The 22,270-nt window shown below is 25.8% G+C and overlaps 1 protein-coding gene across 12 annotated transcripts in view; it reads right to left on the reverse strand.

The window, feature by feature from the left end:
* Positions 1-22,270, reverse strand: part of LOC126896224 (eye-specific diacylglycerol kinase) — a 120,997-nt gene that overhangs the window by 2,639 nt on the left and 96,088 nt on the right. For 8 of the 12 annotated variants that reach the window (XM_050668827.1, XM_050668828.1, XM_050668831.1 and 5 more), the window contains 15 exons: positions 21,479-21,676; positions 21,218-21,347; positions 16,854-16,975; positions 10,789-11,145; positions 10,451-10,664; positions 9,598-9,887; positions 7,925-8,118; positions 7,664-7,761; positions 7,260-7,412; positions 6,996-7,188; positions 6,793-6,906; positions 6,078-6,122; positions 5,283-5,349; positions 4,584-4,741; positions 4,340-4,503 (listed from right to left, as the gene is read on the reverse strand). In XM_050668827.1, coding sequence (XP_050524784.1) covers positions 4,340-4,503; positions 4,584-4,741; positions 5,283-5,349; positions 6,078-6,122; positions 6,793-6,906; positions 6,996-7,188; positions 7,260-7,412; positions 7,664-7,761; positions 7,925-8,118; positions 9,598-9,887; positions 10,451-10,664; positions 10,789-11,145; positions 16,854-16,975; positions 21,218-21,347; positions 21,479-21,676 — 2,497 coding nt within the window. Of the gene's footprint in view, positions 1-4,050; positions 4,128-4,339; positions 4,504-4,583; positions 4,742-5,282; positions 5,350-6,077; positions 6,123-6,792; positions 6,907-6,995; positions 7,189-7,259; positions 7,413-7,663; positions 7,762-7,924; positions 8,119-9,597; positions 9,888-10,450; positions 10,665-10,788; positions 11,146-16,853; positions 16,976-21,217; positions 21,348-21,478; positions 21,677-22,270 lie in introns of all 12 variants that reach the window. The other 4 variants (XM_050668822.1, XM_050668824.1, XM_050668823.1 and 1 more) reach the window with 4 other exon arrangements.

Genomic DNA, 22,270 nt, shown 5'->3' on the forward strand with positions numbered 1-22,270 from the left:
TGATCGAGAAATATTCTGATAAAGTACTTTATTAAATAATTTTCCTGATATAAGTATTAAAATACTTATATACACGGAAAACCAAGGGATCCATTTATTTTTGGCTAATATTGTAATATCAAATAATAACTGCTATTTGGACCCAATTGATATTATTGTTATCGAAACCTTCACATTCTGTAGCTTTGTCGTGACTTGTGTCTATATTTTTATATGAAGAATAAACTTTTAATACATGTTGCATGTTTTTGTCCATTTCTAATTTGTATTTTTCTATCAGGTTGTATCGATTTACTTTGGCTATTCTATTATTTATAAAATCATAATATGATAGAATCAGAAAATCCATTTCAGTATACATAATTACATATCAATATGGCATGCAATATGCTATGTGTTCCATAGATAAATTACTAGATTGGTAATTATAAAGGTTCGGATTTCATTTTACTAGGAAATATCAATTAAATAGTAATATAAACGGTAGAAATTCTCTTCGAATTGATCAGAGAACAACTTATTTCCAAGAAATAAATAATAACTAATACAAATGGATATAAAATATACATAACCTAAAAAAAGTAATATGTTGAAATTCAAATAACTACAGAAGTTAAGATATATAGTTTTGATAAAAAAATATTTATAAATAAATTTATATAAATTTTATCAGTTGTTTTTTTAAACTAATAAAAAATTAATTAAACTGATTAATCAAAATTAACCTAAAACTGACTTTGAATGTAATCCAAATCTCAATGAGTGTTAATTATAATTAAATATGCAACTGACGGCAAGACAAGAGTATATTACTAAAATAAGGTACGAGAACACATTTCAAACCAAACACCCCTTGATATAACTCTGTGTAGGATTTCAGAACAATATATTTAGTAAATAAGACTCAAAAATAGTTTAAACAATACCAGTTCAAAGTTTTAAAGGCTTGAAATATATAAAATGTTTAAAAAAAAATGTCATAGTGATGATTGAGTTTGACCTGTACAGTATTTAATTTTAAAATCTTTGAATAATTAACATATACATCCCAGTTTTCGAGTCTTGACAGGATTTTTGGGTATTTTCTTATTTTTTGTATTTAATAAAAAAATAATAAAATTTAGCAAAAAAATAAATATAAGTTTTCCAGTAATTTTTATGCTTGTTGTTATTTGTTCGTTTTTTGATAAAATTAGCAATTCGAGTTAATTCAAATGTTAAAATTAATATATTCGACTCATAAAAAAAAATAAATTGAAATACGTTTAGCTCTATATTCTATGTCAATTAGTTATATATAATATTCATGAAAATAAGTGTACTACATTATAAGGTATATTAAAATAAATTAAAAAACAATACCAAGAATTTTAATACAAAAATAGCACATTTTTGAATATGTTAACAATGTTCATTATATTTCGAAATTTTTTTTTCATAGTATATTATATTACATAAGCTTTAATTTAAGTTTAAATAAAATTGTCAATATTTCCGGAAAATTTTCAAAAATTGAATTGAAAATGTTTAACTTGTGTGTAAAAATTGTTCTAATGTTACAATATATAAAAAGAATTATTTTAAATTGTTAATTTAATTAAATTAAATTTAATTGTTAATTAAGTATTAAAATATATCACGTTAAACAGTAATTTTTACATAAAAATTACATTTTTCTTTAAATTCGATGGACATTATCACATAGAAGGAAACGTGTCGCGACAAATTTTTATTTTGAACTTATAGTATTTATCATAAGCTTTAATTTGACATATATTTTAAGCTCGGAGTATTCATTTTTAAAACTTAAGTTAAAAAATTTTAATTGTTGTGCAGAAGTTACTATTTTGATTCCCCCCTGTGGGCAGATAAAGGATCATATTTTTAAAAAATGTATATAAAATAAAAGAAAAATATCTATGGTTTCAATATAAAAAAGAATTATTTTAATTCCTTCATTTTTCAATAAGTTATGGCAATTTTTAGAAAAAAAGTTTAAAAAATGTCGAAATTTACCGATTTTAAAAATCGTAATTTTTTGGGGGATTTCACTATTTATGGAGAACAAGTGCAAAATTTTCAATTTTTGATTGTAATGTCTTCAACTAGATACGATTTGTGATTTTTTGACATATCGTTGAGAATAATTGGTCCAGTGAGAACTAAGAAAAAGTAGTGACGGATACAAAAAAAAAAATAAATACATCATGGTAAAATTAATACGTTCTCAGCTTCGCATCAAAGCTAATATTATCTTTTCAAATATATTTCCATGTTTATATTTATCTTTCACTAATTTTGTATCGTAAAAAAATTATCAACATTATTATGAAAAAAATGTTATGTGTTTACGGTAAACAAATATTTAAAATTTTTCTTTATTTAGTTGGCGTGATAAAAATATGCTAGAAATAATGGCTATTCTGTGATGTTGAATTATTCTTGGTTAAAAGAATTTTTGCAATCCCTATGTATCATTTTATATTGTTCAACGTTTGTTAAGAACTCTTTGTATGTACGAAAGTTCACAAGGGAATTAACAGTTTTCCTTTTTGTATTCAATATTAAAACATTTTTCAAATTGAGCACATCTATTCATCCATTTTTGCATTTTTGAAATATTTTCTTCTTCTTCTTTTTCTTCCTCGCCTTAATCCCAACTACTTGGGGGTGGCCACCCTTATCCTAAACTTCCACTTGACACGATCTCCCACATTATCTACACTCACAACAGCTGTTCTCAATAGCATCCCTTCATTTCTTTTTTGGTATTCCTCTACCTCTTCTTCCTTCAACATTCATTTTTATAACTGTTCTTACAGCTTCCGATTCTTCTCTCCTCATAACATGACCAAACCATCTAAGTCTATTTTCTCTCATCTTATCCACGATTGACGATACACCTATACTCCATCTTATATGTCCGTTTCTTATCATATCTTCTCGTCCAACACTCCGAACCATACATCATAGCTGGTCTCACTACAGTCTAATAGAACCTACCTTTTAGCCTCATTAAAGTTCTCTTATCGCATAACACACCAAACGCTTCTCTCCACTTCAATGACCCGCACTTAATCCTGTGTCTTACATCTTCGTCAATATCACCTCTGTACTCTATCATACGCTTTCTCCAAATCTATAAATACCATACACAGCTTTTACTTCTTTTCCCTAAATTTTTCTATTTAAAATATTAAAATATTTTATATTTTGTTTAATAAATTTTTAAGGTTTCTTGATGTTAATCTTAGATATACATTATTTGATGAATACACTGTACACAAAATGACAATTGAATTTTACAAAAAACAACAATGCAATTGATATTTTTTAATTTTATTTAGTAAAAATATGAAAGTATTAATAAGTTTGAATTATTATTGGTGATGGTACAATATGTTAAAGAAGTTTAATATTCTCTCGATGTAAAAGGCAAAAATGTAAAAACACAATTTAAACAGTAATTTGTCAATAAGAAAAATTATACTTCATCAAGTGTTTATTCAATGCTTGTATTCAGATTATTTTGAATTAACCAAAATGACAGCTCATTGTATCTAATAATTTAAGCAATATTTTTCTATTTGGTAGAAATTATAATCAAAACTGTAAGTTTTATAAATTGAAGCTTATTTCGACGGTTTTCGGAGAAAACGTGCTAAGATTAAATTAGAATTTTTCTTCTATTTTTCAATTAATTACTATAAAAAACTGTGCACGAGACCATCATGACCTTAGTTTGTTCTAAATGAAAGCCTTCTTTGTGTTAAGTAGAAATTTAATCATGTTGTCATTATACGCAGTTTTTCTACAGTAGTTATTAGAATAAAAGAAAATACATTTTTGCTAGATTTGAATTGGCACTTTTTTTAAATACCATCAATTCAATAACATATTTTCTTATGAAAGTTTAAGTTATTTAAAAATATTAATTATGTACTATTGAAGGGCTCAAGTCGCTTAAATTTTTTTAATACTCGTCATGATAGTCTATGTTTATCGTTCTACCAATTGCTACGATAATTTTCAAATAAAGTAAGTAATTACTATTTGTATAGGAACGTAGCACGCGTCTTATGAGCCTTTCATTAGTTCTTATGTATACTCAACATGTTGTCTGCTGTCTAAAAAAAAAAACGAATAACAACCAAAGAAAAGAAAAAAACATTTTATGAGGCAGAAAGTATAAAATAAGGGTTAAAACAAACATTAATTTTTTTTATTAATAATATAGAATATAAAATAATAATACACGTTATTTCAACGAATAACATCGGTAAATATAAAAATGCCACTAAGTTGTAGAAATAATTAAAAATATTGATTGTTTACTTACATTCCAGGTATTTGGCGAGATCGTAATCTTTAGTTTCCTCGGCTATTTGTTGTGCTGTCCTGTCGTTTTTATCAACTGCCAAAAGCGGAGCTCCGGCCGACACGAGGAGGTAGCAGATTTTCCTCTCGCCGTTTTTCACCGCCACGTGTAGTGCAGTTTGGCCTCTAATACGTGGACGGAATCAATTAAATTTATTTTCAATTTTAAGTCATGTATTGATATCCAAACAAAACTTGATACTTACTCTTGATTGTCTTTAATTGAGACTATAGTAGATGGTGCGTTGGCTAGTATGTAACGTACTACATTGGAATCGCCCCGTTGACTGGCTACGTGCAACGCTGTTTGACCATACTTATCGATGGACATCAACGAATAACCCATTTCGAATAAATTTTTCAACTTTAATCAAAATCATACCCGTTAATGTATCATGACTTCGTTCAAATACAATGTTACAAAATATAAATAGTCGGATAAAAGCTTTAGAAAACTTATAAATTATAAACTGGTTTTTGTTAAAGAATTTTCATGAACATAGGAAATATAAAAGACGAAGACAGTATTTAAATAAGTTGATTAAAATAATAGCTATGACCATATAGATTTAAAGTAAATTCGATCTACAATGCAACGTTAAAGTACTTGATAAAAAACGATTTTTTTGAAAAGAAGAAATGTTTATTTTAAGATAAACAGAAGGAAATGAAATAGCGTCGTTGTATACTTGAAACTAATTTCAAAAGCTCCACAACTTTTTTCATTACTTTTAACTCTTTTCATATTTCAAAAAGAATTATAGGGGACAAATCTCGAGACGTTAGCAGTATGAAACGCGTACAACCCTAGTAATAGCACCATGCATCTTATGGACGACGCTTTGAATATTGTATTAACACAAAGTTTTATTTATACCAGATGCAAAAATTAATGAAATTATTACCATGCTTAAGTTTCCCGATTTGGCAGCATCAACGATTTTTTCTGATGTTCTCATTCGATTACAACGACTAAAACAAAACACCAAATTTAGTTCCATTATTAATTTTAATATAGGGGAGATATGGATAATGTCGCCCATCAATTAATACTAGCCACCTTGATAATATGCTTAGTATAAATACTACAGTTATTTAAGTATATATTGTCAAAATAAAATTTATAATTTATTTTGACATAATCTATTTCAAAGCTAAATTTATTTCAGACTTTATCTCGCATTTATGATGAATTTTCAGTTTTGAATACGATAACAAAGTAGAGAAAAGTAATCCAATGTATCATATAAAAAGTTTTTAAACATAATTTAATGTTTATAACAAGTACCTATTTAAAAAAAAAATAGATTTTTCATTATTTTTATGGAAAGCAGCGTTCTTATCTCCCATAAAAGTAATTCGTCTCAAAATATTTTTTTAGAAATCACGTATCATTAGATATTAAGTAATTTTAATTTCTCTCTGCGAGTAAAATTAAAAAGAGATGAGTTCCATCTATATTTCAAAATAAAATTTGTCTCTTTATGTCAATTATTATAGATATTATAGTCAATATTCCTTAAGTGGGCGGCATTACTCGTAACACCCCTAGTTAGCGAAAAATGATTATATTACAATCTAATTAAAAATTATAAAAATAATTTCCTTTACCCTGAAATTAAATTTTTCATTAAACTATTTAATACCTAGTAAATTACTTTTAGTATAACTTAATTTTTACTCGAGAAGTTTTTACTCACCGGTTCCCATTTATTTGGACATCGAACAAGAGGCTGTACGTGTCACTAATTACATGCAGAAATATAACAAAAGAAAGTACATGCATGTTAATTAAGTAAAACATCTTATTTTCAAAGTTTGATGAACATTTATTCTTGTAAGTACTTATGTTCACCATTTACAAAAAAACCAATTCAAAGTTTTTTTTAAATAAAACTTAAGTGGCTTTTATGTTAGATAGTTTAAACGAGAATAAAATATTTAAACAGCTTAATTAAGAAATGTTATACGTGCTGAGAATAAAAATAAAAATATTTTTACAGGAAAGAAAAAGTAGTTAACATTTTTATTAAGTATGACAAGTGTCACATTTAAAAAGAATAACTTACACGAAAAACTGTTAAAGAGGATATCGTTACAGTAACTTTTATACAGAGTGCCTCAGATCTAACTAACAACGCTTATATGATTTTTAATACAATTTTAATTTTTCTGAAATATTTAAAAAAATAAATAATGTTTTTTTATACTACGTTCAAATCGTATTTTGTTATTATTTCTGTCTTATTAGTGATAAATTTTCAACAAAATCATAATTGTATCAAAAGTTATAAGCGTTATCAATTAGACCTAAGATAACACATTGTATTTCTCTTTTTCACTTTAAAATTAAAAAAATTAATTAGCAATAAAGTACTACTAAGAATAAATTATATAGGTTATGTTGTCACCCACTAAGATTTTATGGTAGGTGCAGTATCTCTTGTTTGTTCATCATTACATTGAAACGTAACGGAAGTCTGTCTTTTGATGCTTTCCAATCGTTTTACTTCTGTCTTTACCCGTATGCTTTGAACATGATTAAAACCCTCTTAAAACGACATACTACTTACCTTGTACTAATGTAAACGATTTATTTAAATTAAATTATTACTAACCTCGTCGTCGAATCTTCGGATTCCAAGTCGTTAGTAGAATCCTTTGATTTCATTACTATGGTCACATCATCTTCAGTGCCTGAAGATTTATGTGGGTCATCTAAAACGAATAGTTGATCATGGGTGATATCTATTAGGTAGTGCAGACTTTCTTGAGCCCGATCGATTCGGAAGAATCGTTCAGCAGTACAACCTATCGAGGTAAATGTAAACTATTAGTAAAAATTTATGATAATATATTGCAATGTTTTTAACAATACTCACAGTCTACAAAACACCAGTCTGATGATAACCTGGGTAAAATATTTCCAGAATGATCTTTACACGATCCGCTGTTGACTTCTAACTTATCAACCAGATGTCGTACTGTTTCTAAATCAGCTATGGGTTCAACTTCAATCTCTCCCATATTTATAGCTAAAATAAATTTCTATATTAATAAAACAAACATTGATAATCTACTACAAAGAGTTCATCTTTCAAAATATATCCAGTAGCGTAGATAAGATTTTGTTCTGGAAAATACATTTAACAAATTTTTACTACCTTCATTAAATGAAAAAGTTAATTGGGGTACTTCACCACTTAATTTTTTCTTCTAGAAATTTAACCCTCGCCTTAATTACGTTTCTCGTTATAACCTATAAATATTATACAATGACACTCACATGATTGGATCAACATTTCTTTGTCACAGTGGTGCTGTTCATAATCTTGAAGTTTCAGTCTTTGGACAGCTACTTTATGTTTCTCTATCGTAGCTTCTCTGTAATATTGATTTATAATATTTTAATACATAATTTGTGTTACAAAAGTATAATTTATTTAAAATTAATTAGAATAATTTCTTTTCTATTGATTTCAATTATTGAAAGCCGTTAATAGATAAATTAACATAAGAAAAATGTACAATGCGTTTTTGTATTTACCGAGTAGGTGTTTGTCTGCCTTTTCGCCGTTTTGCCATCAATGTTGCTTGATTAAAAAATCCAAGTGTTATCACTGATGGTTTTAACCGACAGGCTTCACCATCAACTTGCATGGGAACAGATATGCTATTGGTAATTCTAGCAGTCTTGCACTGGCATAGTGGCGTTCCTGTTCCTCCGGTTTGCAATCTTGTCTACAAAAATAACAAAAAAATTGATTTTGTAGAAGAAGTAATTGAATAAATATAATTATTAGAACTTTCAAACTTTAAATTAAGTATTATTAAAACTTGTTAGCTAAATTCTATGATTTTATTATGACTTTAAAGTTCAACTTTTATTCGTTTAAAGTAACAAATAAGAAATTTTCTGTAGTAGTAACATTATTACGTTAGTCCATTAATTACATTTATAAACGTTAGAATTCATATTAAACTATTTTAGTTGAACAGTTAAAAACAATTAAGAATACTTCATTTTGAAAGCTGTAAACTTTTCTACTACATAACAAACTGAGTTTAAGATAACATATTACTAATTAAAAAAAAAAATGAATTACTAAACAATGCGTTGACCGACCCCAAGCAGTTAGGATTAAGGCGAGGAAAAAGAAAGAACTACTAAACAATGCATACATTAAAAAATCATGAATTATCTTAAAAACTAGTTAATTATTATAAAGGTTCTTTAGAATTTAATATACCAATAGATTTTTCGATAAAATTTAAATAAATTTTTTTTTAGTTCCTTGTAGATACATGTCTTTCTCAATCTATCAATCATGAAGTATTTTTTATGTTGAGGGTGTAGTCTAGCACAGTGGATCAATCATTCAGTCATCGCCTTAGCGCTGATGATAAGTTGCACTGTTTGCTGTTTGTTCCCGGATGGGTGACCATATAGGAACTTAAACAATGACAAATGTCCCTATACAGGTTTTCATAGTCATAATAAGGTCGTGTCAGGTCAACAGGCAGTGTAAAATTCCGTCAAATATTAATGCAGAACCGTTTTAAATAGTTGGTATAGAGGCTATGGTGTTTTAATGGTGATTATAATGAAGTAATTTTTATGTTCATATCTTATAAGGTGTTAACGTTATGTCAACAACTATTTTTTGAAATGATAGTATACATAATTAACTGCTTATTTATTATATAATAATCTAAATAAAATTACTAGTCAATAACAACTTTTGGACTAATATTTTAGAATTTATTAACATTTTTATACCTAGTTGGAGAAAAGAGTGAGGCCGAGAGATGTCTAGTAATAAAAATAATAGCACTCACGCCTCACCTCCTAACATCACTTTAAATTGTTAACTCTGAAATACTGGTCCGTGCTTGTTATTGACCAGTCATTTTCTTAATTATAACATTATCTAAAGAGAAGTTTGTTAGTTATGTATGTTGTCATTTGAAAAAATAAAGTTTACACTATTAAAGGAATGAAGACAAAAAATACTTCTTGATTGATAAATTTATAAATATATGTATCTAAAATAAATAATAATAAAAAAAAGATCAATATTATTTTTATTTCATCAAAAAATCTACTCGTTGATTAAATTCTGATGAGACTACGTATATAATTTAAAGCATCAAAACATAGTTTTGAGAATATATATTTTGGTGCAAATATTGGCTTATTGTAGAAATTAAGATACGTACAATTTGCATAATTGTTAATCCAATAACTTCAATAAGCCCATCGTCTGTAGAATTATTACCAGCTGACTTATTCCAAGGCCGCGTGCCTCCGCTGTAACTAGGAATGTTTAAGAATAGTATTGCGTGTACTTTAAGCTCTTTTATGCGCTGGGTCAAGTCTTTGCCATCACATTCTAACGTTACGTGATCAGATAAACCTTTCCATTTGCGATCCAACAGCTCTATTCCACCCCTGACGCCGTAGAATAATTTGTTGTACATCCGAGAATTAAACTTTTCCGGATTGGCTTCTGTACCAAAAACAAAACACATTTTTAAAATAAAAACCCTTTTATAATTAAAAGTAATAATAAATTAATAAATAGATGCCTGATAAAGTAGTATCATCGAATATTACTCCATAAATTATTCATTATAGATTCATATAATAATGTAATTAGAATCAAATATTAACGCGGTTATTGTTTAACTTTGATAACTTTTACAAATATTTATTTACAGTAAACTGAATAAATGTTGATTAATTATTGTATAATCATGTAACAAGTGAAGCTTTTATTTCAGTGTTGCTTCATAAAACAATTTGAAAGACCAAAGTAACGAACAAAATTATTTTTCGTTAGTGAGAAAGGAAACTTTATTCTTTCAACTATAATCGATATTATAACAGTAAAATCATGGCAGTTAATAATAATTATGTAAAACACAATGAGTCTATGTTGACAAAGCATATAAATTATAATTTGTTTTGTTTTCTTGTCGTGTATTAATTTTCTAGACACATTGCAACATTGAAATGTTAAAAATGCCATTAATTAGTATCACTTAATAATATTTTATAATGATAGCAAACCTCTTGCTTCGTGAAATTCCAGTGAAATTTGAGCATCAACACCTAATGAAAAATAGTTATTCACAACATTAAGTGGTAAATTATCTTTTCCGGCATGTTCGGTGCCTTTTGCATTTTCATTAGGTTCTACTTTTAAATTCCAGCGATCCAACCGAACTGTATCACTTTCTTCTAAGTTGGTTAGAATTTTTGACACTGGTTCGTCCATATAACCCTTAAAATCATCCAAAAGTTTAAATTAACATTAAATGAAAGTATTTTTTTCGGGAGTTTCAATTGAAATTTGACGTTCTGTGTATTATATAATAAATAATTTATATTTTTGAAAGAAAACTTACACCACCCCATCCAAGCGCTCTTGCTAGATCGTTACCGGTCCCAAGCGGCAACACGCCAACTGGAAATGAAACTGCATTTGCGATTTGATCTAATATAGAGAGAACCCATCCGACAGTTCCATCACCACCACAGGCTAACACTCTGAGATTAGGTACTTTTTTATAAAGTTCTAGACCCATTTTAGGACCACCTCGGCTGAGGTCAAAAACTTGCCTTGGGTTGAGATGCCATTGAAATTTTTGTAAAAGTTTTACACCCTGGTTGCCGCCAGACTTTGGATTTATAAATATTATCACAGGTTTAACGTTTAAAGTTGGGATCGGTTTGATCACAAATAGTTTATCTTCTTTGTCTGGCTGAAAGAAATATAAATAGATAAATTATATTAAAGTTGTCTAGGAAAAATAATTGAAAATAATTAAACCTACATTACGTTTGTTCCAGAACAAAAGGATACCTGAACAATCTTTATTTTACATTAGGATAAAGTTGTAACAATAGGAGAAACGAGACCCTAGAGGTATAGTCCTAATGATGTGACGATTCTAATGAACTGTATATGAACTTTTGTATCCATTTAATGATGCCAGAGTAAAAATGGATACCCTTTTTTACGTTTTATTTAGTTAAGTGTATAAAGTTTCATTATTTATTTTTTGGAATAAAAGATAATATCATTTATAATTGGTAACATACCGAAATTGCATTTAATATTTTTTTCACATTTTTGCTGTATAATTATTTTTATAAGCATTTCATCAAGTCATAAATTATTACTATAAAAAAAAAAAGTTATTAAAATATTTTTTCATAAGAGGTGTCTTATAGACTTTGATTAAATCAACTTTATATAAATAATATGAATAGAAATAATTTATTAAATGAACATCTATACTAAAGTGAACTATAAAAAAGTAGAATTTTATGAATAAAAGTTTACATATATTACTTCTTGATATCATGAAGAAAAATAGTTTGTTGTTACATATTTTATTAAAAAGTAATATTTTTAAGACCTGTTTCAAAAATTTTTCATTTTATATGCATTAAAAATATGTATATGAGATTAACTTCAAAAACTATTTAAACATTAAAAAAAGAAAGCAGTAGTTACATAATCTCAAAGTTAGTTTTAAACTGAGATAATAAATATTTTACAGCCAGTTTTATGAATGTAGTCATATATTCTATGCCATTATTATTTGGCCTAAATATAAAGTATTAATATAAGTATGTTTGTATGAAAAATAAAACAGAATTTCTATTATAATCTCTTAATTTTTATTGATACCTTTAAAATAAATTATGTAAGATTTAGAATAAATTCATTACAAAAAAACGGTATTTTTAAAAACGTGTTAATTAAGTAAAAAAAAAAAAGAAATCGTGAACACAATGTGAACGTGGCCATAAATGGGACAAGTATAAATCATAGAACAGCTTCGATGCAAATCTGTAGATAGTGTTTAATTTTAAGAAATTGGTAGATTATAACAAAACCAACACCAACTCCTTTTTCATTAGTTATATTTTGATTAGTAGTTCATTGATTTATAATTATAATACTAATAAGAATAAATACTAATTAATGTAATTAAATTTAATATGAAATTGATATTCAATAATGTAATATTCTAATTTTTACAGAGATATAAAACATTATAAAGTAATTGTATATTTCGTTATTTATATGGCAAATATGTATACAAATTGAATGACTTGATACAAAAATCTTCAAGAAATATTTTTTTCTTAATTATGTATAAATACACCGGTCTACATGGAATTTTCATAAGAGACCAGAAAAATAAGACAGAATTTTGTAAACCAATTTTTGCACCGATTTCAAATTTGTAATTTGATTTTTTCTATTACCTCTTTTTTAAGATCATCACTAATTAGTAAAAAATGAGTATTAAAAAAAATGTTTTTTTTTCAAATTATTACTGATTTTAATTTATAATATGTTAAAAATGAACGGCGCAAAATTTCATTTTTAACCTATTTTGTTGGTTCTTTAAACTTGATATTTATAAAAGTTTATAATAAAAAAAGTTGAACTTTTAATCATAACTTTTTTTAGCTAAACTTACAAGTTTGAAATCCACATTATTAAATAGAAAATTGTATGAGAGTTAAAAAAATGGTATTGTTAAGATTAATATGCGTCAGGAAATTTTATTATTACTATTTACAGTAAATTTATCATTATCATTATCAATTTATTATTTATCATTTATCACTTTTTTGCATTTTTATTACAATAGATCACTTTAATAGAAATCATAGTAATCATTTCTAAATAATTTTTGGTATTTAAAAAGATTCTTTAAATCAAATATTCAGAATTTAATTAATTTTATAGATTTACATTAACTAAAAAATTAATCAAAAAATATTTTAAAAATCTATTCATTTGAGTATATTAGAAAAAGTGATTATAATTGTAAAAATCAATTTTTAAATTCAGGTGACACCAAAAAAATGTTTAGAAATGATTTATATAGTAACATGTTATCAAAAAATTGGAGTATTAGAGATCGGTAGTACACAATAGTCAAGAAATTAATAAATAATAAAGTAAAATTTTATAATTTTGTACTTGTAACCTATTAGAATGTCAAACCTAAGAATATTAGAAATTAATGATTTTAACTGTTAATATGGAGAATATAACTGTTTAATTGATAAAGGAGATTTTTTTACAATTTTTGAGGGTAAAATTTTCAACAAGATATAAATTGTGATCATTTTTTTGTTAATAATTTTAATAACAGATACAGAATAAAAACTACGTACTAAAATAATTTCAACATAAATAAGAAATTCCTTCTCATAAGGGGTGACTATAGTGATAGGGTCTTTGAAGTTTATTCATTGAAGTTATTCAATCTAAATGAGATAAAAATCAAACGTATTTTGAATTATTTTCCTATAATGACAAATAATTATTGGGTGAGGGTGTCTGTCAAACTTTTTATCCCAAGCGTAAAATACCTTAGTATTACCGACACAGTAATCATACATCGCATTGATTTATAACTAAAAAAGACAATTTAAGCAAGTTTAAAATTCAAAGTTGTTTACCTCGACTTTAAAGAAGCAAAAAATTTAAAATATAATAATACTTCTGTATTGAAAGCTAATAAAAAAATAAAAAAAATTTAAAATAAATTTAACTTTATATTCTATGTCAATTAAATTAATATAATTTTTATGAAAATCAGCGTAGATACCTTGTAAGGTATTTTAAAATAAATAAATCATAAAATTGTTCATTTTTCAAAAAATAATAGCGGAGTTAAATCTAAATGAAAAAAATTTGCACAAAGTTGGGTGCAAATGTGTACATCCCTTTTTCTTATGACTTAATATACATTTTAGCTTCGATGCGAAGCTGAGAGGTATTAATTTTACTATGATGTGTTTTTTTTTTATGTCTGTTGCCACTTTTTCTCAGCTCTCACTGGACCGATTTCTTTCAAAAATACGTCAAAAGATCACAAATCGTATCTAGTTGAAGACATTACCCTTAAAAATTGAAAAAAATTCCCTCGTTCCCCGCAAATGGGGGAAATATCCAAAAAAATTACAAATTTAAAAATCGGTAAATTTTGTCATTTTTCTCACTTTTTTTTTTAAAACTTCCATAACTTTTTCAAAAATAAACAAATCAACATAAATTTTTTTTATACTCAAACCTTAGATATTTCCCTTTCATTTGTCATCATTTTTTTGAAAATCTAACACTTAACCTGCTTATGGGGGGGGATTTAAAATAGCAACTTTTTTACAAAAAATAACTTTTTCAACTTAATTTTTGAAAATGTTCCGGAAATACTGCGTCCTTTAATCATATATCAAATTAAAGCTTATGTCATGTACTATAAAATTAAAAAAAAAAAATTATCCCGACGACCTATCCTCTATGCGCAAATGGCTACCGTATTCAAAAATATGCTATTTTTCTATTAAAATTCTAGGTTTTGTATTTTATTTTATTTTAAAATATCTTATTAGGAGAATATATGACTCTCATGAATATTATATAATTTAATTGACATAGAATAAAGGTCATAAGACATAAGAAATTAAACTTATTAAATTTTTTTTACTTTTTTATTTTCATACTAAATTTAATAATTATAATTAGTATTTATTCATATATTATATTTTAAAATCAAAGAACTACTAATTAGGATATAATCAAAGAAATAAGAGTTGATGTTGCTTTTGGAATAATCCACCAATTTCTCTAAATGAAACACTATCTACAGATTTGCATCGAAGCGTTTCTTATGATAGTGATTTTAATCACTGTCAGATATCATCTATACTTGTCCATCTATGCCTTGTCTACACTGTGCCTCAACCCCACTGTGCTGGGTTTTTTTTAATGTTAAAGTTAAATTAAATATTTTCGAATAAAAAATTAATAGGAATGGACCCCTTTCAATCCTTTTTTAATAGACTAAAATAGTTAACACTAATTTTTTATAGATACATTATAGTATTCAAATGTTCTTATATAACTTATTTTATAAATGTTTATAATTGGTAGAGAGGTCATTTGCTATATAATTAAAATTTGTAATATCTTATTTTTCTAGAATACTGTTTTTTTAAGTAGCTTAATATATATTTATATAGGTAATTAATAATTTGTTTAAGAAAAGAAATTATTGAAGAAACCTTTTTATAGAATAACAAGAAAATAAACATATCTTACTGCATAAACTGATTATTCTTTATTAAATTAGATTTAATAATCAAACATTATTTTTTAGAATGACATTGTTTAAAAATTATATCGTTTATGAATAAATTTAAATAATATAAATTTCTTAAAGATTTTTAACTGTGCAAAATAATAAGTTTCATAATAAATAAACTAATTTTTATAAACATTCAATTTACGATAGTAGATATTTTAATGGATAAATTATAATTTTTTTTTTAACTAAGCATTATCAGTTTTTGTTTATACAGCTTGACATATAGTAGTGGGACTTAAAGAGCTTTTAAATGTAACACGATATGTCAACTTGACTCAGAATCCATATCACTAACTTTGTGAAATGCCACATAGAAGTTCGGTAAATGAATCAAAGACATACGGTAAGTTTGGTTATTTTTATTGGAAAAAAGGCGCCTAAGGGAATATCGGCTTTTATGGATGTGTTTTAAAGTATATACTGTTAGGAATACGTACAAAGACTAGTAATATGTAAATAAAGTCAAATAATCTGATGATTGCACTAATAAAATAAAACCAATAATGTTGAATAGTTTGAAAAATTTCTGTTTGCAATTCATTTAGTGACACAAAAATTAGAGAAAAAAAATGAACAGATAAATTTTTAATAGTTTAATAAATTAGTTTAATGAATATTTCATTATAAAGGCTCACTGCGTAAAAAAAATAAGCTAATTACTGATGTTTTCAACGATAGATTCAATTATAAAACACAAAATAAATGTAAAGTGAATACACATGTCCTTTAATACAATACTCAGTATTTAAAGATACTATAAATTTTAATTTGATTAGATACAATTGTCTTGTTGTTGTTATCGTTGACTTCGAGAATAGTGACATTTTATTGTATTAGTAACATCCCTTACTCATAAGTATATCTCATTAAGGAGCATATATAACCCTAGAAAATCAAATTATTTTTGAGTGCTAATCAGTGAAGCATACTAATTGAACTAATGTATTAATTTAAAAATTTCTCCTGTAGTCAACATTTATTCTGGCTAATAAAAAAACTTATTTTAATTAGTATTTAAAATAATAGTCCTAAATAGAGAAATTAATCTTATATTATATTTTATTATTTGAGATAAAATTTATTTTTTCAAATAAGTAGTAGATACTTGCATTTTTAAAAAATAAAAAAAAATTTAGTAAATTAATTATACCAAAATAATTTATTGCCAGAGTCACGAAATATGTAATAAAAATATATATTTTTTTGAAAAGAAATTTTATGTTATAAAAGTTATGTTATTAATAATATAAATGATTTCAAAGTACTAAAATAATGAGATGATAGCTCACCTTATCTTTTGTTTTCTTCTTTGAAGATCGCTTTTTAGGTGATCTTATACTGGATTTAAAATTTCCTTTTCTGGGTAACTTAACAATCCACGAAGGTGGAACAATTATGTTGCTATGTTTGCCTAAAAGATAAATAAATAAAAATAAATTAGAAATTATTCGGAAATATGGAATGAAATTAATCAAAAATATTAAACTTATTAATATTGATTTTGTTAAATAATTTATATCAATGATAATACAAAAAATAATAATAATAATAATAATAGTAATGCAAATTTTACGCTTGTACTTATTAGTCTAATAAATTTTACTATAGGGTTAAAAACTTTTCAAATAATATAAATGTCGTTTCCAAGTAAAAATTATGTAAATGGTTCGTGTTACGCATCTTCTATATCATGAATAATATAAATTTTTCTTTTACACTTTATTAGTCATCTAGTTTGTTTACTTCTTGTTGGTTCAGATATGTATCATTAATATTATTAGGAAATATGTTGAGAAAATAGAATAAGTTTTCTTTTGTCTTTAAATACTCTTATATTATTATTAGTCATATAACCATATATGTAACTAGCAAACAAAGTTGCGCCGTAAATTGTAAAGTTAGTTTAACCTTTTGAAGCCATTAAAACACATATTGACTATTTAATGTAATTTCTAAATTTCTGCAAACTATGATATTATAATTATTTGTACTGACCACGATTAAGGTGATCAATTTTAACTTGGAATAAACATAGTACTTGGATATATGGTTAAAACTGACTATGTATAAATAATTTTATCGCACATCGTAAACATTACACAAATATATATTTAATGGAAGGTTTACTTTCTGTCCCAAGGCAAAGCTAAAAAGGTTTTACAGGGCATTTTGTCATTGTAAATTTTTTCTTTTGTAATCCTAAAACCCTTTTTATTGAACTTGTTTTGAATATGAATTATATTAAAGTTGAACACGTGGTTTTTTTTGATTACATCACGTTTGATCGTTAAAAATCAAAACTTATCCAAAAAATTATTACATTTCACTGTTACATAAATTTACAAAACTATAACTAAAGGGCCGTATAAGATTTTTTAACATTATTATTAATAATATGTAGATATTTATTTATATAAAAATAAAATTGTCTTTTACCTTATATTATATAAATTTTCAAATGATTATGATTGTATATAATTTATTGTATGTGTATAATTATGATTGTATATATATGTCATTTTGATATTTATCTGAATATCATTTAATAATAAGATAATATTTTAGGTATTTAGATAAAATGTGTAATATCATAAGTTAAATTGAATTTTTCAAAAATTTATTAAAATAGATGATTTATGAAATTATAAAGATTATAAACCAATTTTAAAACCTAAGTGTAAAATTATGGGCGTTGGAGATATCCTATGTATTGTCTATATGACATTTGTTTATTTATCTTTACAAAATAAATTTTAATAAACTATTACCTAAGGTTCTACTTTAAGCACTTACTTATTTTCTATAGTGATGGAAGAAATTACTAGAGAAATACAAGGATAGTTAGGTACAGTTGTGCATGTTGTACACAGACGATATAGTGTTAATAGGAGAAAATAGAGGGGAAATTAATCAAAGGTTAGATGTGTGAAGATCAGCTCTTGATGGGAAGATGGTATTAAGAATAAGTAGGAGTAAGACAAAGTATACAGAGTACGAGTTTGACAAAGGAGAACACAAGGTAGATGATATGAAGAGATCATTGACAATAAGCGAGGACATGATAAGAGAGGTTTAAAATTTTAAGTATTTAGAATCAGTTGTGCAAAAAACGGTTAGGTTGACGAGGATGTAAGACACAGGATTAAGTGCGGGTGATTGAAGTGGAAAGAAGAATTTGGTGTGTTATGTGATAAAAGAATTCCAATGAGGTCGAAAGGAAGGTTCTATTAGACTGTAGTGAGACCAGCTATGATTTATGGTTCAGAGTGTTGGACGATTAACAAGAAAAATGCTTAAATGGATGAGTGGAGTGACTAGAGAAGATATGATAAGGAACGGACGTATAAGATGGAGTATAGATGTAGCGTCAATTATGGATAAGATGTGAGAATATAGACTTAGATGGTTTGATCATTTTATGAGGAGAGAAGAATCGGAAAATGTAAGAAAAATTATAAAAATGAATGTTAAAGGAAGATCAAAAAAGATGAAGGAATGTAATTAAATGCAATTTGAAAACGGTTGATATGTGTAGATCGTGTCAAGTAGAAGTTAAGGTTAACGATGGCTGACCCCAAGCAATTGGGATAAAGTTAAGGAAAAAGAAGACTAGGTTAATCCTAAAACAATAATCTTAAAACATTTAGCTTTATTAAGTAGTATTAATTTCTTAATTGATAAGGGGTTAAACATTTTGTAGGTTAATTCCTTATCCCTTAGAAGTGTATCAACTTCATATTTTTTTAATGACAATATAAATATTCAACTATCTTAAATGTTTGAAAATTGTCATTAAAAAAATTACTGGTCGATAACAACTTTTGGACCAGTAGGTCCAAAGAAATTAACCTTTTTTTTGTTGAACATGTGTTCGAAAATCAAGTTTACGGGGAGTCTTATTTTTAAAATTTTGTGCATTGTTTATTTTGTTAATATATGACTCACATAAGAATATTAACTAGCAGTATATAATTTCTTTGCTATCGTTTAATAAATATTACTTAATTCAGTTTTAATATTGAAATAGAACACTTGATTTTTATAAGGTATAGGTTTGATAACAATAAACATTTTTATATTAATTATTAGTTAATATGTCATTTATGAGATCAGTTTTATAATATTTTAAATAAAAAAATGATATGAAATAAAGGAAAAATTGTATTACAAAATTTTAAGTACTAGTGGAACCTAGAAAATTTTTTTAAATGATATTTTGCATGCTAATTATTTATAATAACTAAAAATTTGTCAATTTTAGTATAACAGAAAACCAACAACGATTGTCATATCAAATGTCAAAGGCCATGTTTTAACTAGTGATAAATAAATACCAAAGAAATCTGCTATCTTCTATTTATCAAATTTTTAAGTTTAATTACAAGGCGATCATACAAGCGTATATAATTTTCATGGAAAAAGTTACATACTTACAATTAATGTTTAGCATTATACAATTTCGTTTAAATTTGTCTTATTTTCAATTTATATTGTGATGTTTGACATCATAAAATTAAACATAAAAATTTTAAAATGCTATAGATAATTTATTACTAAAAATTAATAAGATACTTTTTTATCAAATTTTTTGTTTAAGTCTACTCTAAAAAATGATTATCTTGAAATTTTATTTTACATTTTTCGTAAATTTTTATTTTTTTTTAATTAAAAAATTATGGTATTTTTTGATGTTTACTTGGTACACAAGCATAAAAATTATTTAAAGTATAAATTAACGCAAAATATAAATTGGATCAAAATTTATTAAATTTATGACAAATTAAAAAAATATGACATCTTAGTGTTTCACCTTGTATATTAAAGTGTTAATAACTTCCAAAATAATAGTTTGAGAATTGTAATTTCCTAAGTTAGATTATTTTATGTAATATATGAATAGCGTAGAATTATATGCATTTAAAATATTGTTTAAGCCACTTTGAAGGATTCCAAGGTTGTGATCTAATGATTAATTTGGAATTCTAAAACTAATTGACTACTTATAAATCTAGAATCAAATTCTACACAACAAAACCAAGAAAAAAATTATTATTATTTTAGGAGAAATTTAGTGATAAATGATACATAAAACACTTCTTAAATTAATAAGAGATTTGAAAAAAATAACATTCATTTATACTATAATTAAAAGATGTTTTTAATAATAATAATCATAATGGAGTAAGTAATATAGTTTTTTGGCATAGTCATTAAGCAAACAATCATCGTAAGTGAACATTGGGTTTGTTTTTATAAGAATTATCGGTTGGTATGCTTAAGCGTCGGACGGTATTATATTAACAACATAATTTTATTAAGTTGCTCGTAATTTGTAAAAACATTTTGAAAGAATAAACGATTCTCCCATCGGTTTTGTGGGGTCAATTAAAATACAATTAGGTAAGCAGAATAATTAAAAATTAAATTTAAAGCTGTTAAAGTAGATTTTACTGCTACCTGAATAGTCAAAATAAGTGGTGTATATTAAACTAAATTGTAAGGTCTAATTATTTCCTAGCTTTTCGGAAATAATATTGCCTTCGTTCAGTACAGTTTAGCTTTTCTGAGAGATAGCACTTTAGTATAAAGATAACTGTTGTTAAGTGTAGTCGAACGGAACTAAAAGCGTTTATCTAAATCCCTAAAATCTTACCTAAAGAACAAGGTTCGTTCATTTTTGTGTCATTGAAACACGCCGTCTTATTATGGACACTAACTTTGCACCACGAACATGTAAGAGCTATGATATCCTTAGAGCTGAACGATAACACTGATTGAAACGCCTAAAAAGTCACATGTGAGATTATTTAATTTAATTATTTTAATAAATGGCTGTTAATATAGTATAGTGTGAAATGTTCCATTCTAATATATCAATATATCGTTTATATATATATTGTCTATCAAAACTGACCTTTCCGCATTGAGAACATTTGTCTTTTTGCGTTCTCCGGTGCATCCAGTGGTGTTTAACCGTCTTGTGTTCCCTGTATTGTCGCACGCCGTCATCTTTAAAGCTCGATTTGCATTTGGCTGTTTCTGGCAGGTTGTTTAAACACTCTGTGTGTACAATTATTCGACAAGCAGCGCATTTTAGACGAACACCGTGTTTCTGAAAAAAAAAAACATGAAGCTATAATAAAATAGACATGTCGATCAATATGTCGAGTCAGTTGTAATTTTTAGAATATTGACAAGAATACAGTTTGTAGTGTTAGAATATTATCATCATCAGTAATTTAATATGACAGTGTAAACTACAAGTTTAAAAATGATTTTTTGGTCATTAGTAAAGTATTGTATACAAGATGATTGGTATATCATAAATACTAAATAACTTCAAAAATAAATACAATAATAAAAAAATTTTTCTTCTTTTAGTTACGTATATTTCTGGATTTATTGGCTAATAATTACTTATTAGGATCACCCATTACAATTTAAAGGATGATAATGTCAACTTTATTTTTTTAAATGGTAAAATACATATTTAATTAACTTATAAAACCCAGCACAGGGGGGTCGCGGCACAGTGGTGACGTGGCATAGTTGGATCAAGTATAATGATATCTGACAGTGATTAAAATCACTATCAAAAAAAAACGCTTCGATGCAAATCTTTAGATAGTGTTTAATTTTAAAAAATTGGTGGATTATTCCAAAAGCTTCATAAACTGCTAGTTCCTTATTAATATCCTGATTAAGA

Source organism: Daktulosphaira vitifoliae, unplaced genomic scaffold, assembly GCF_025091365.1.
Source record: "Daktulosphaira vitifoliae isolate Bord-2020 unplaced genomic scaffold, ASM2509136v1 Scaffold_1, whole genome shotgun sequence".
NCBI lineage: Eukaryota > Metazoa > Arthropoda > Insecta > Hemiptera > Phylloxeridae > Daktulosphaira > Daktulosphaira vitifoliae.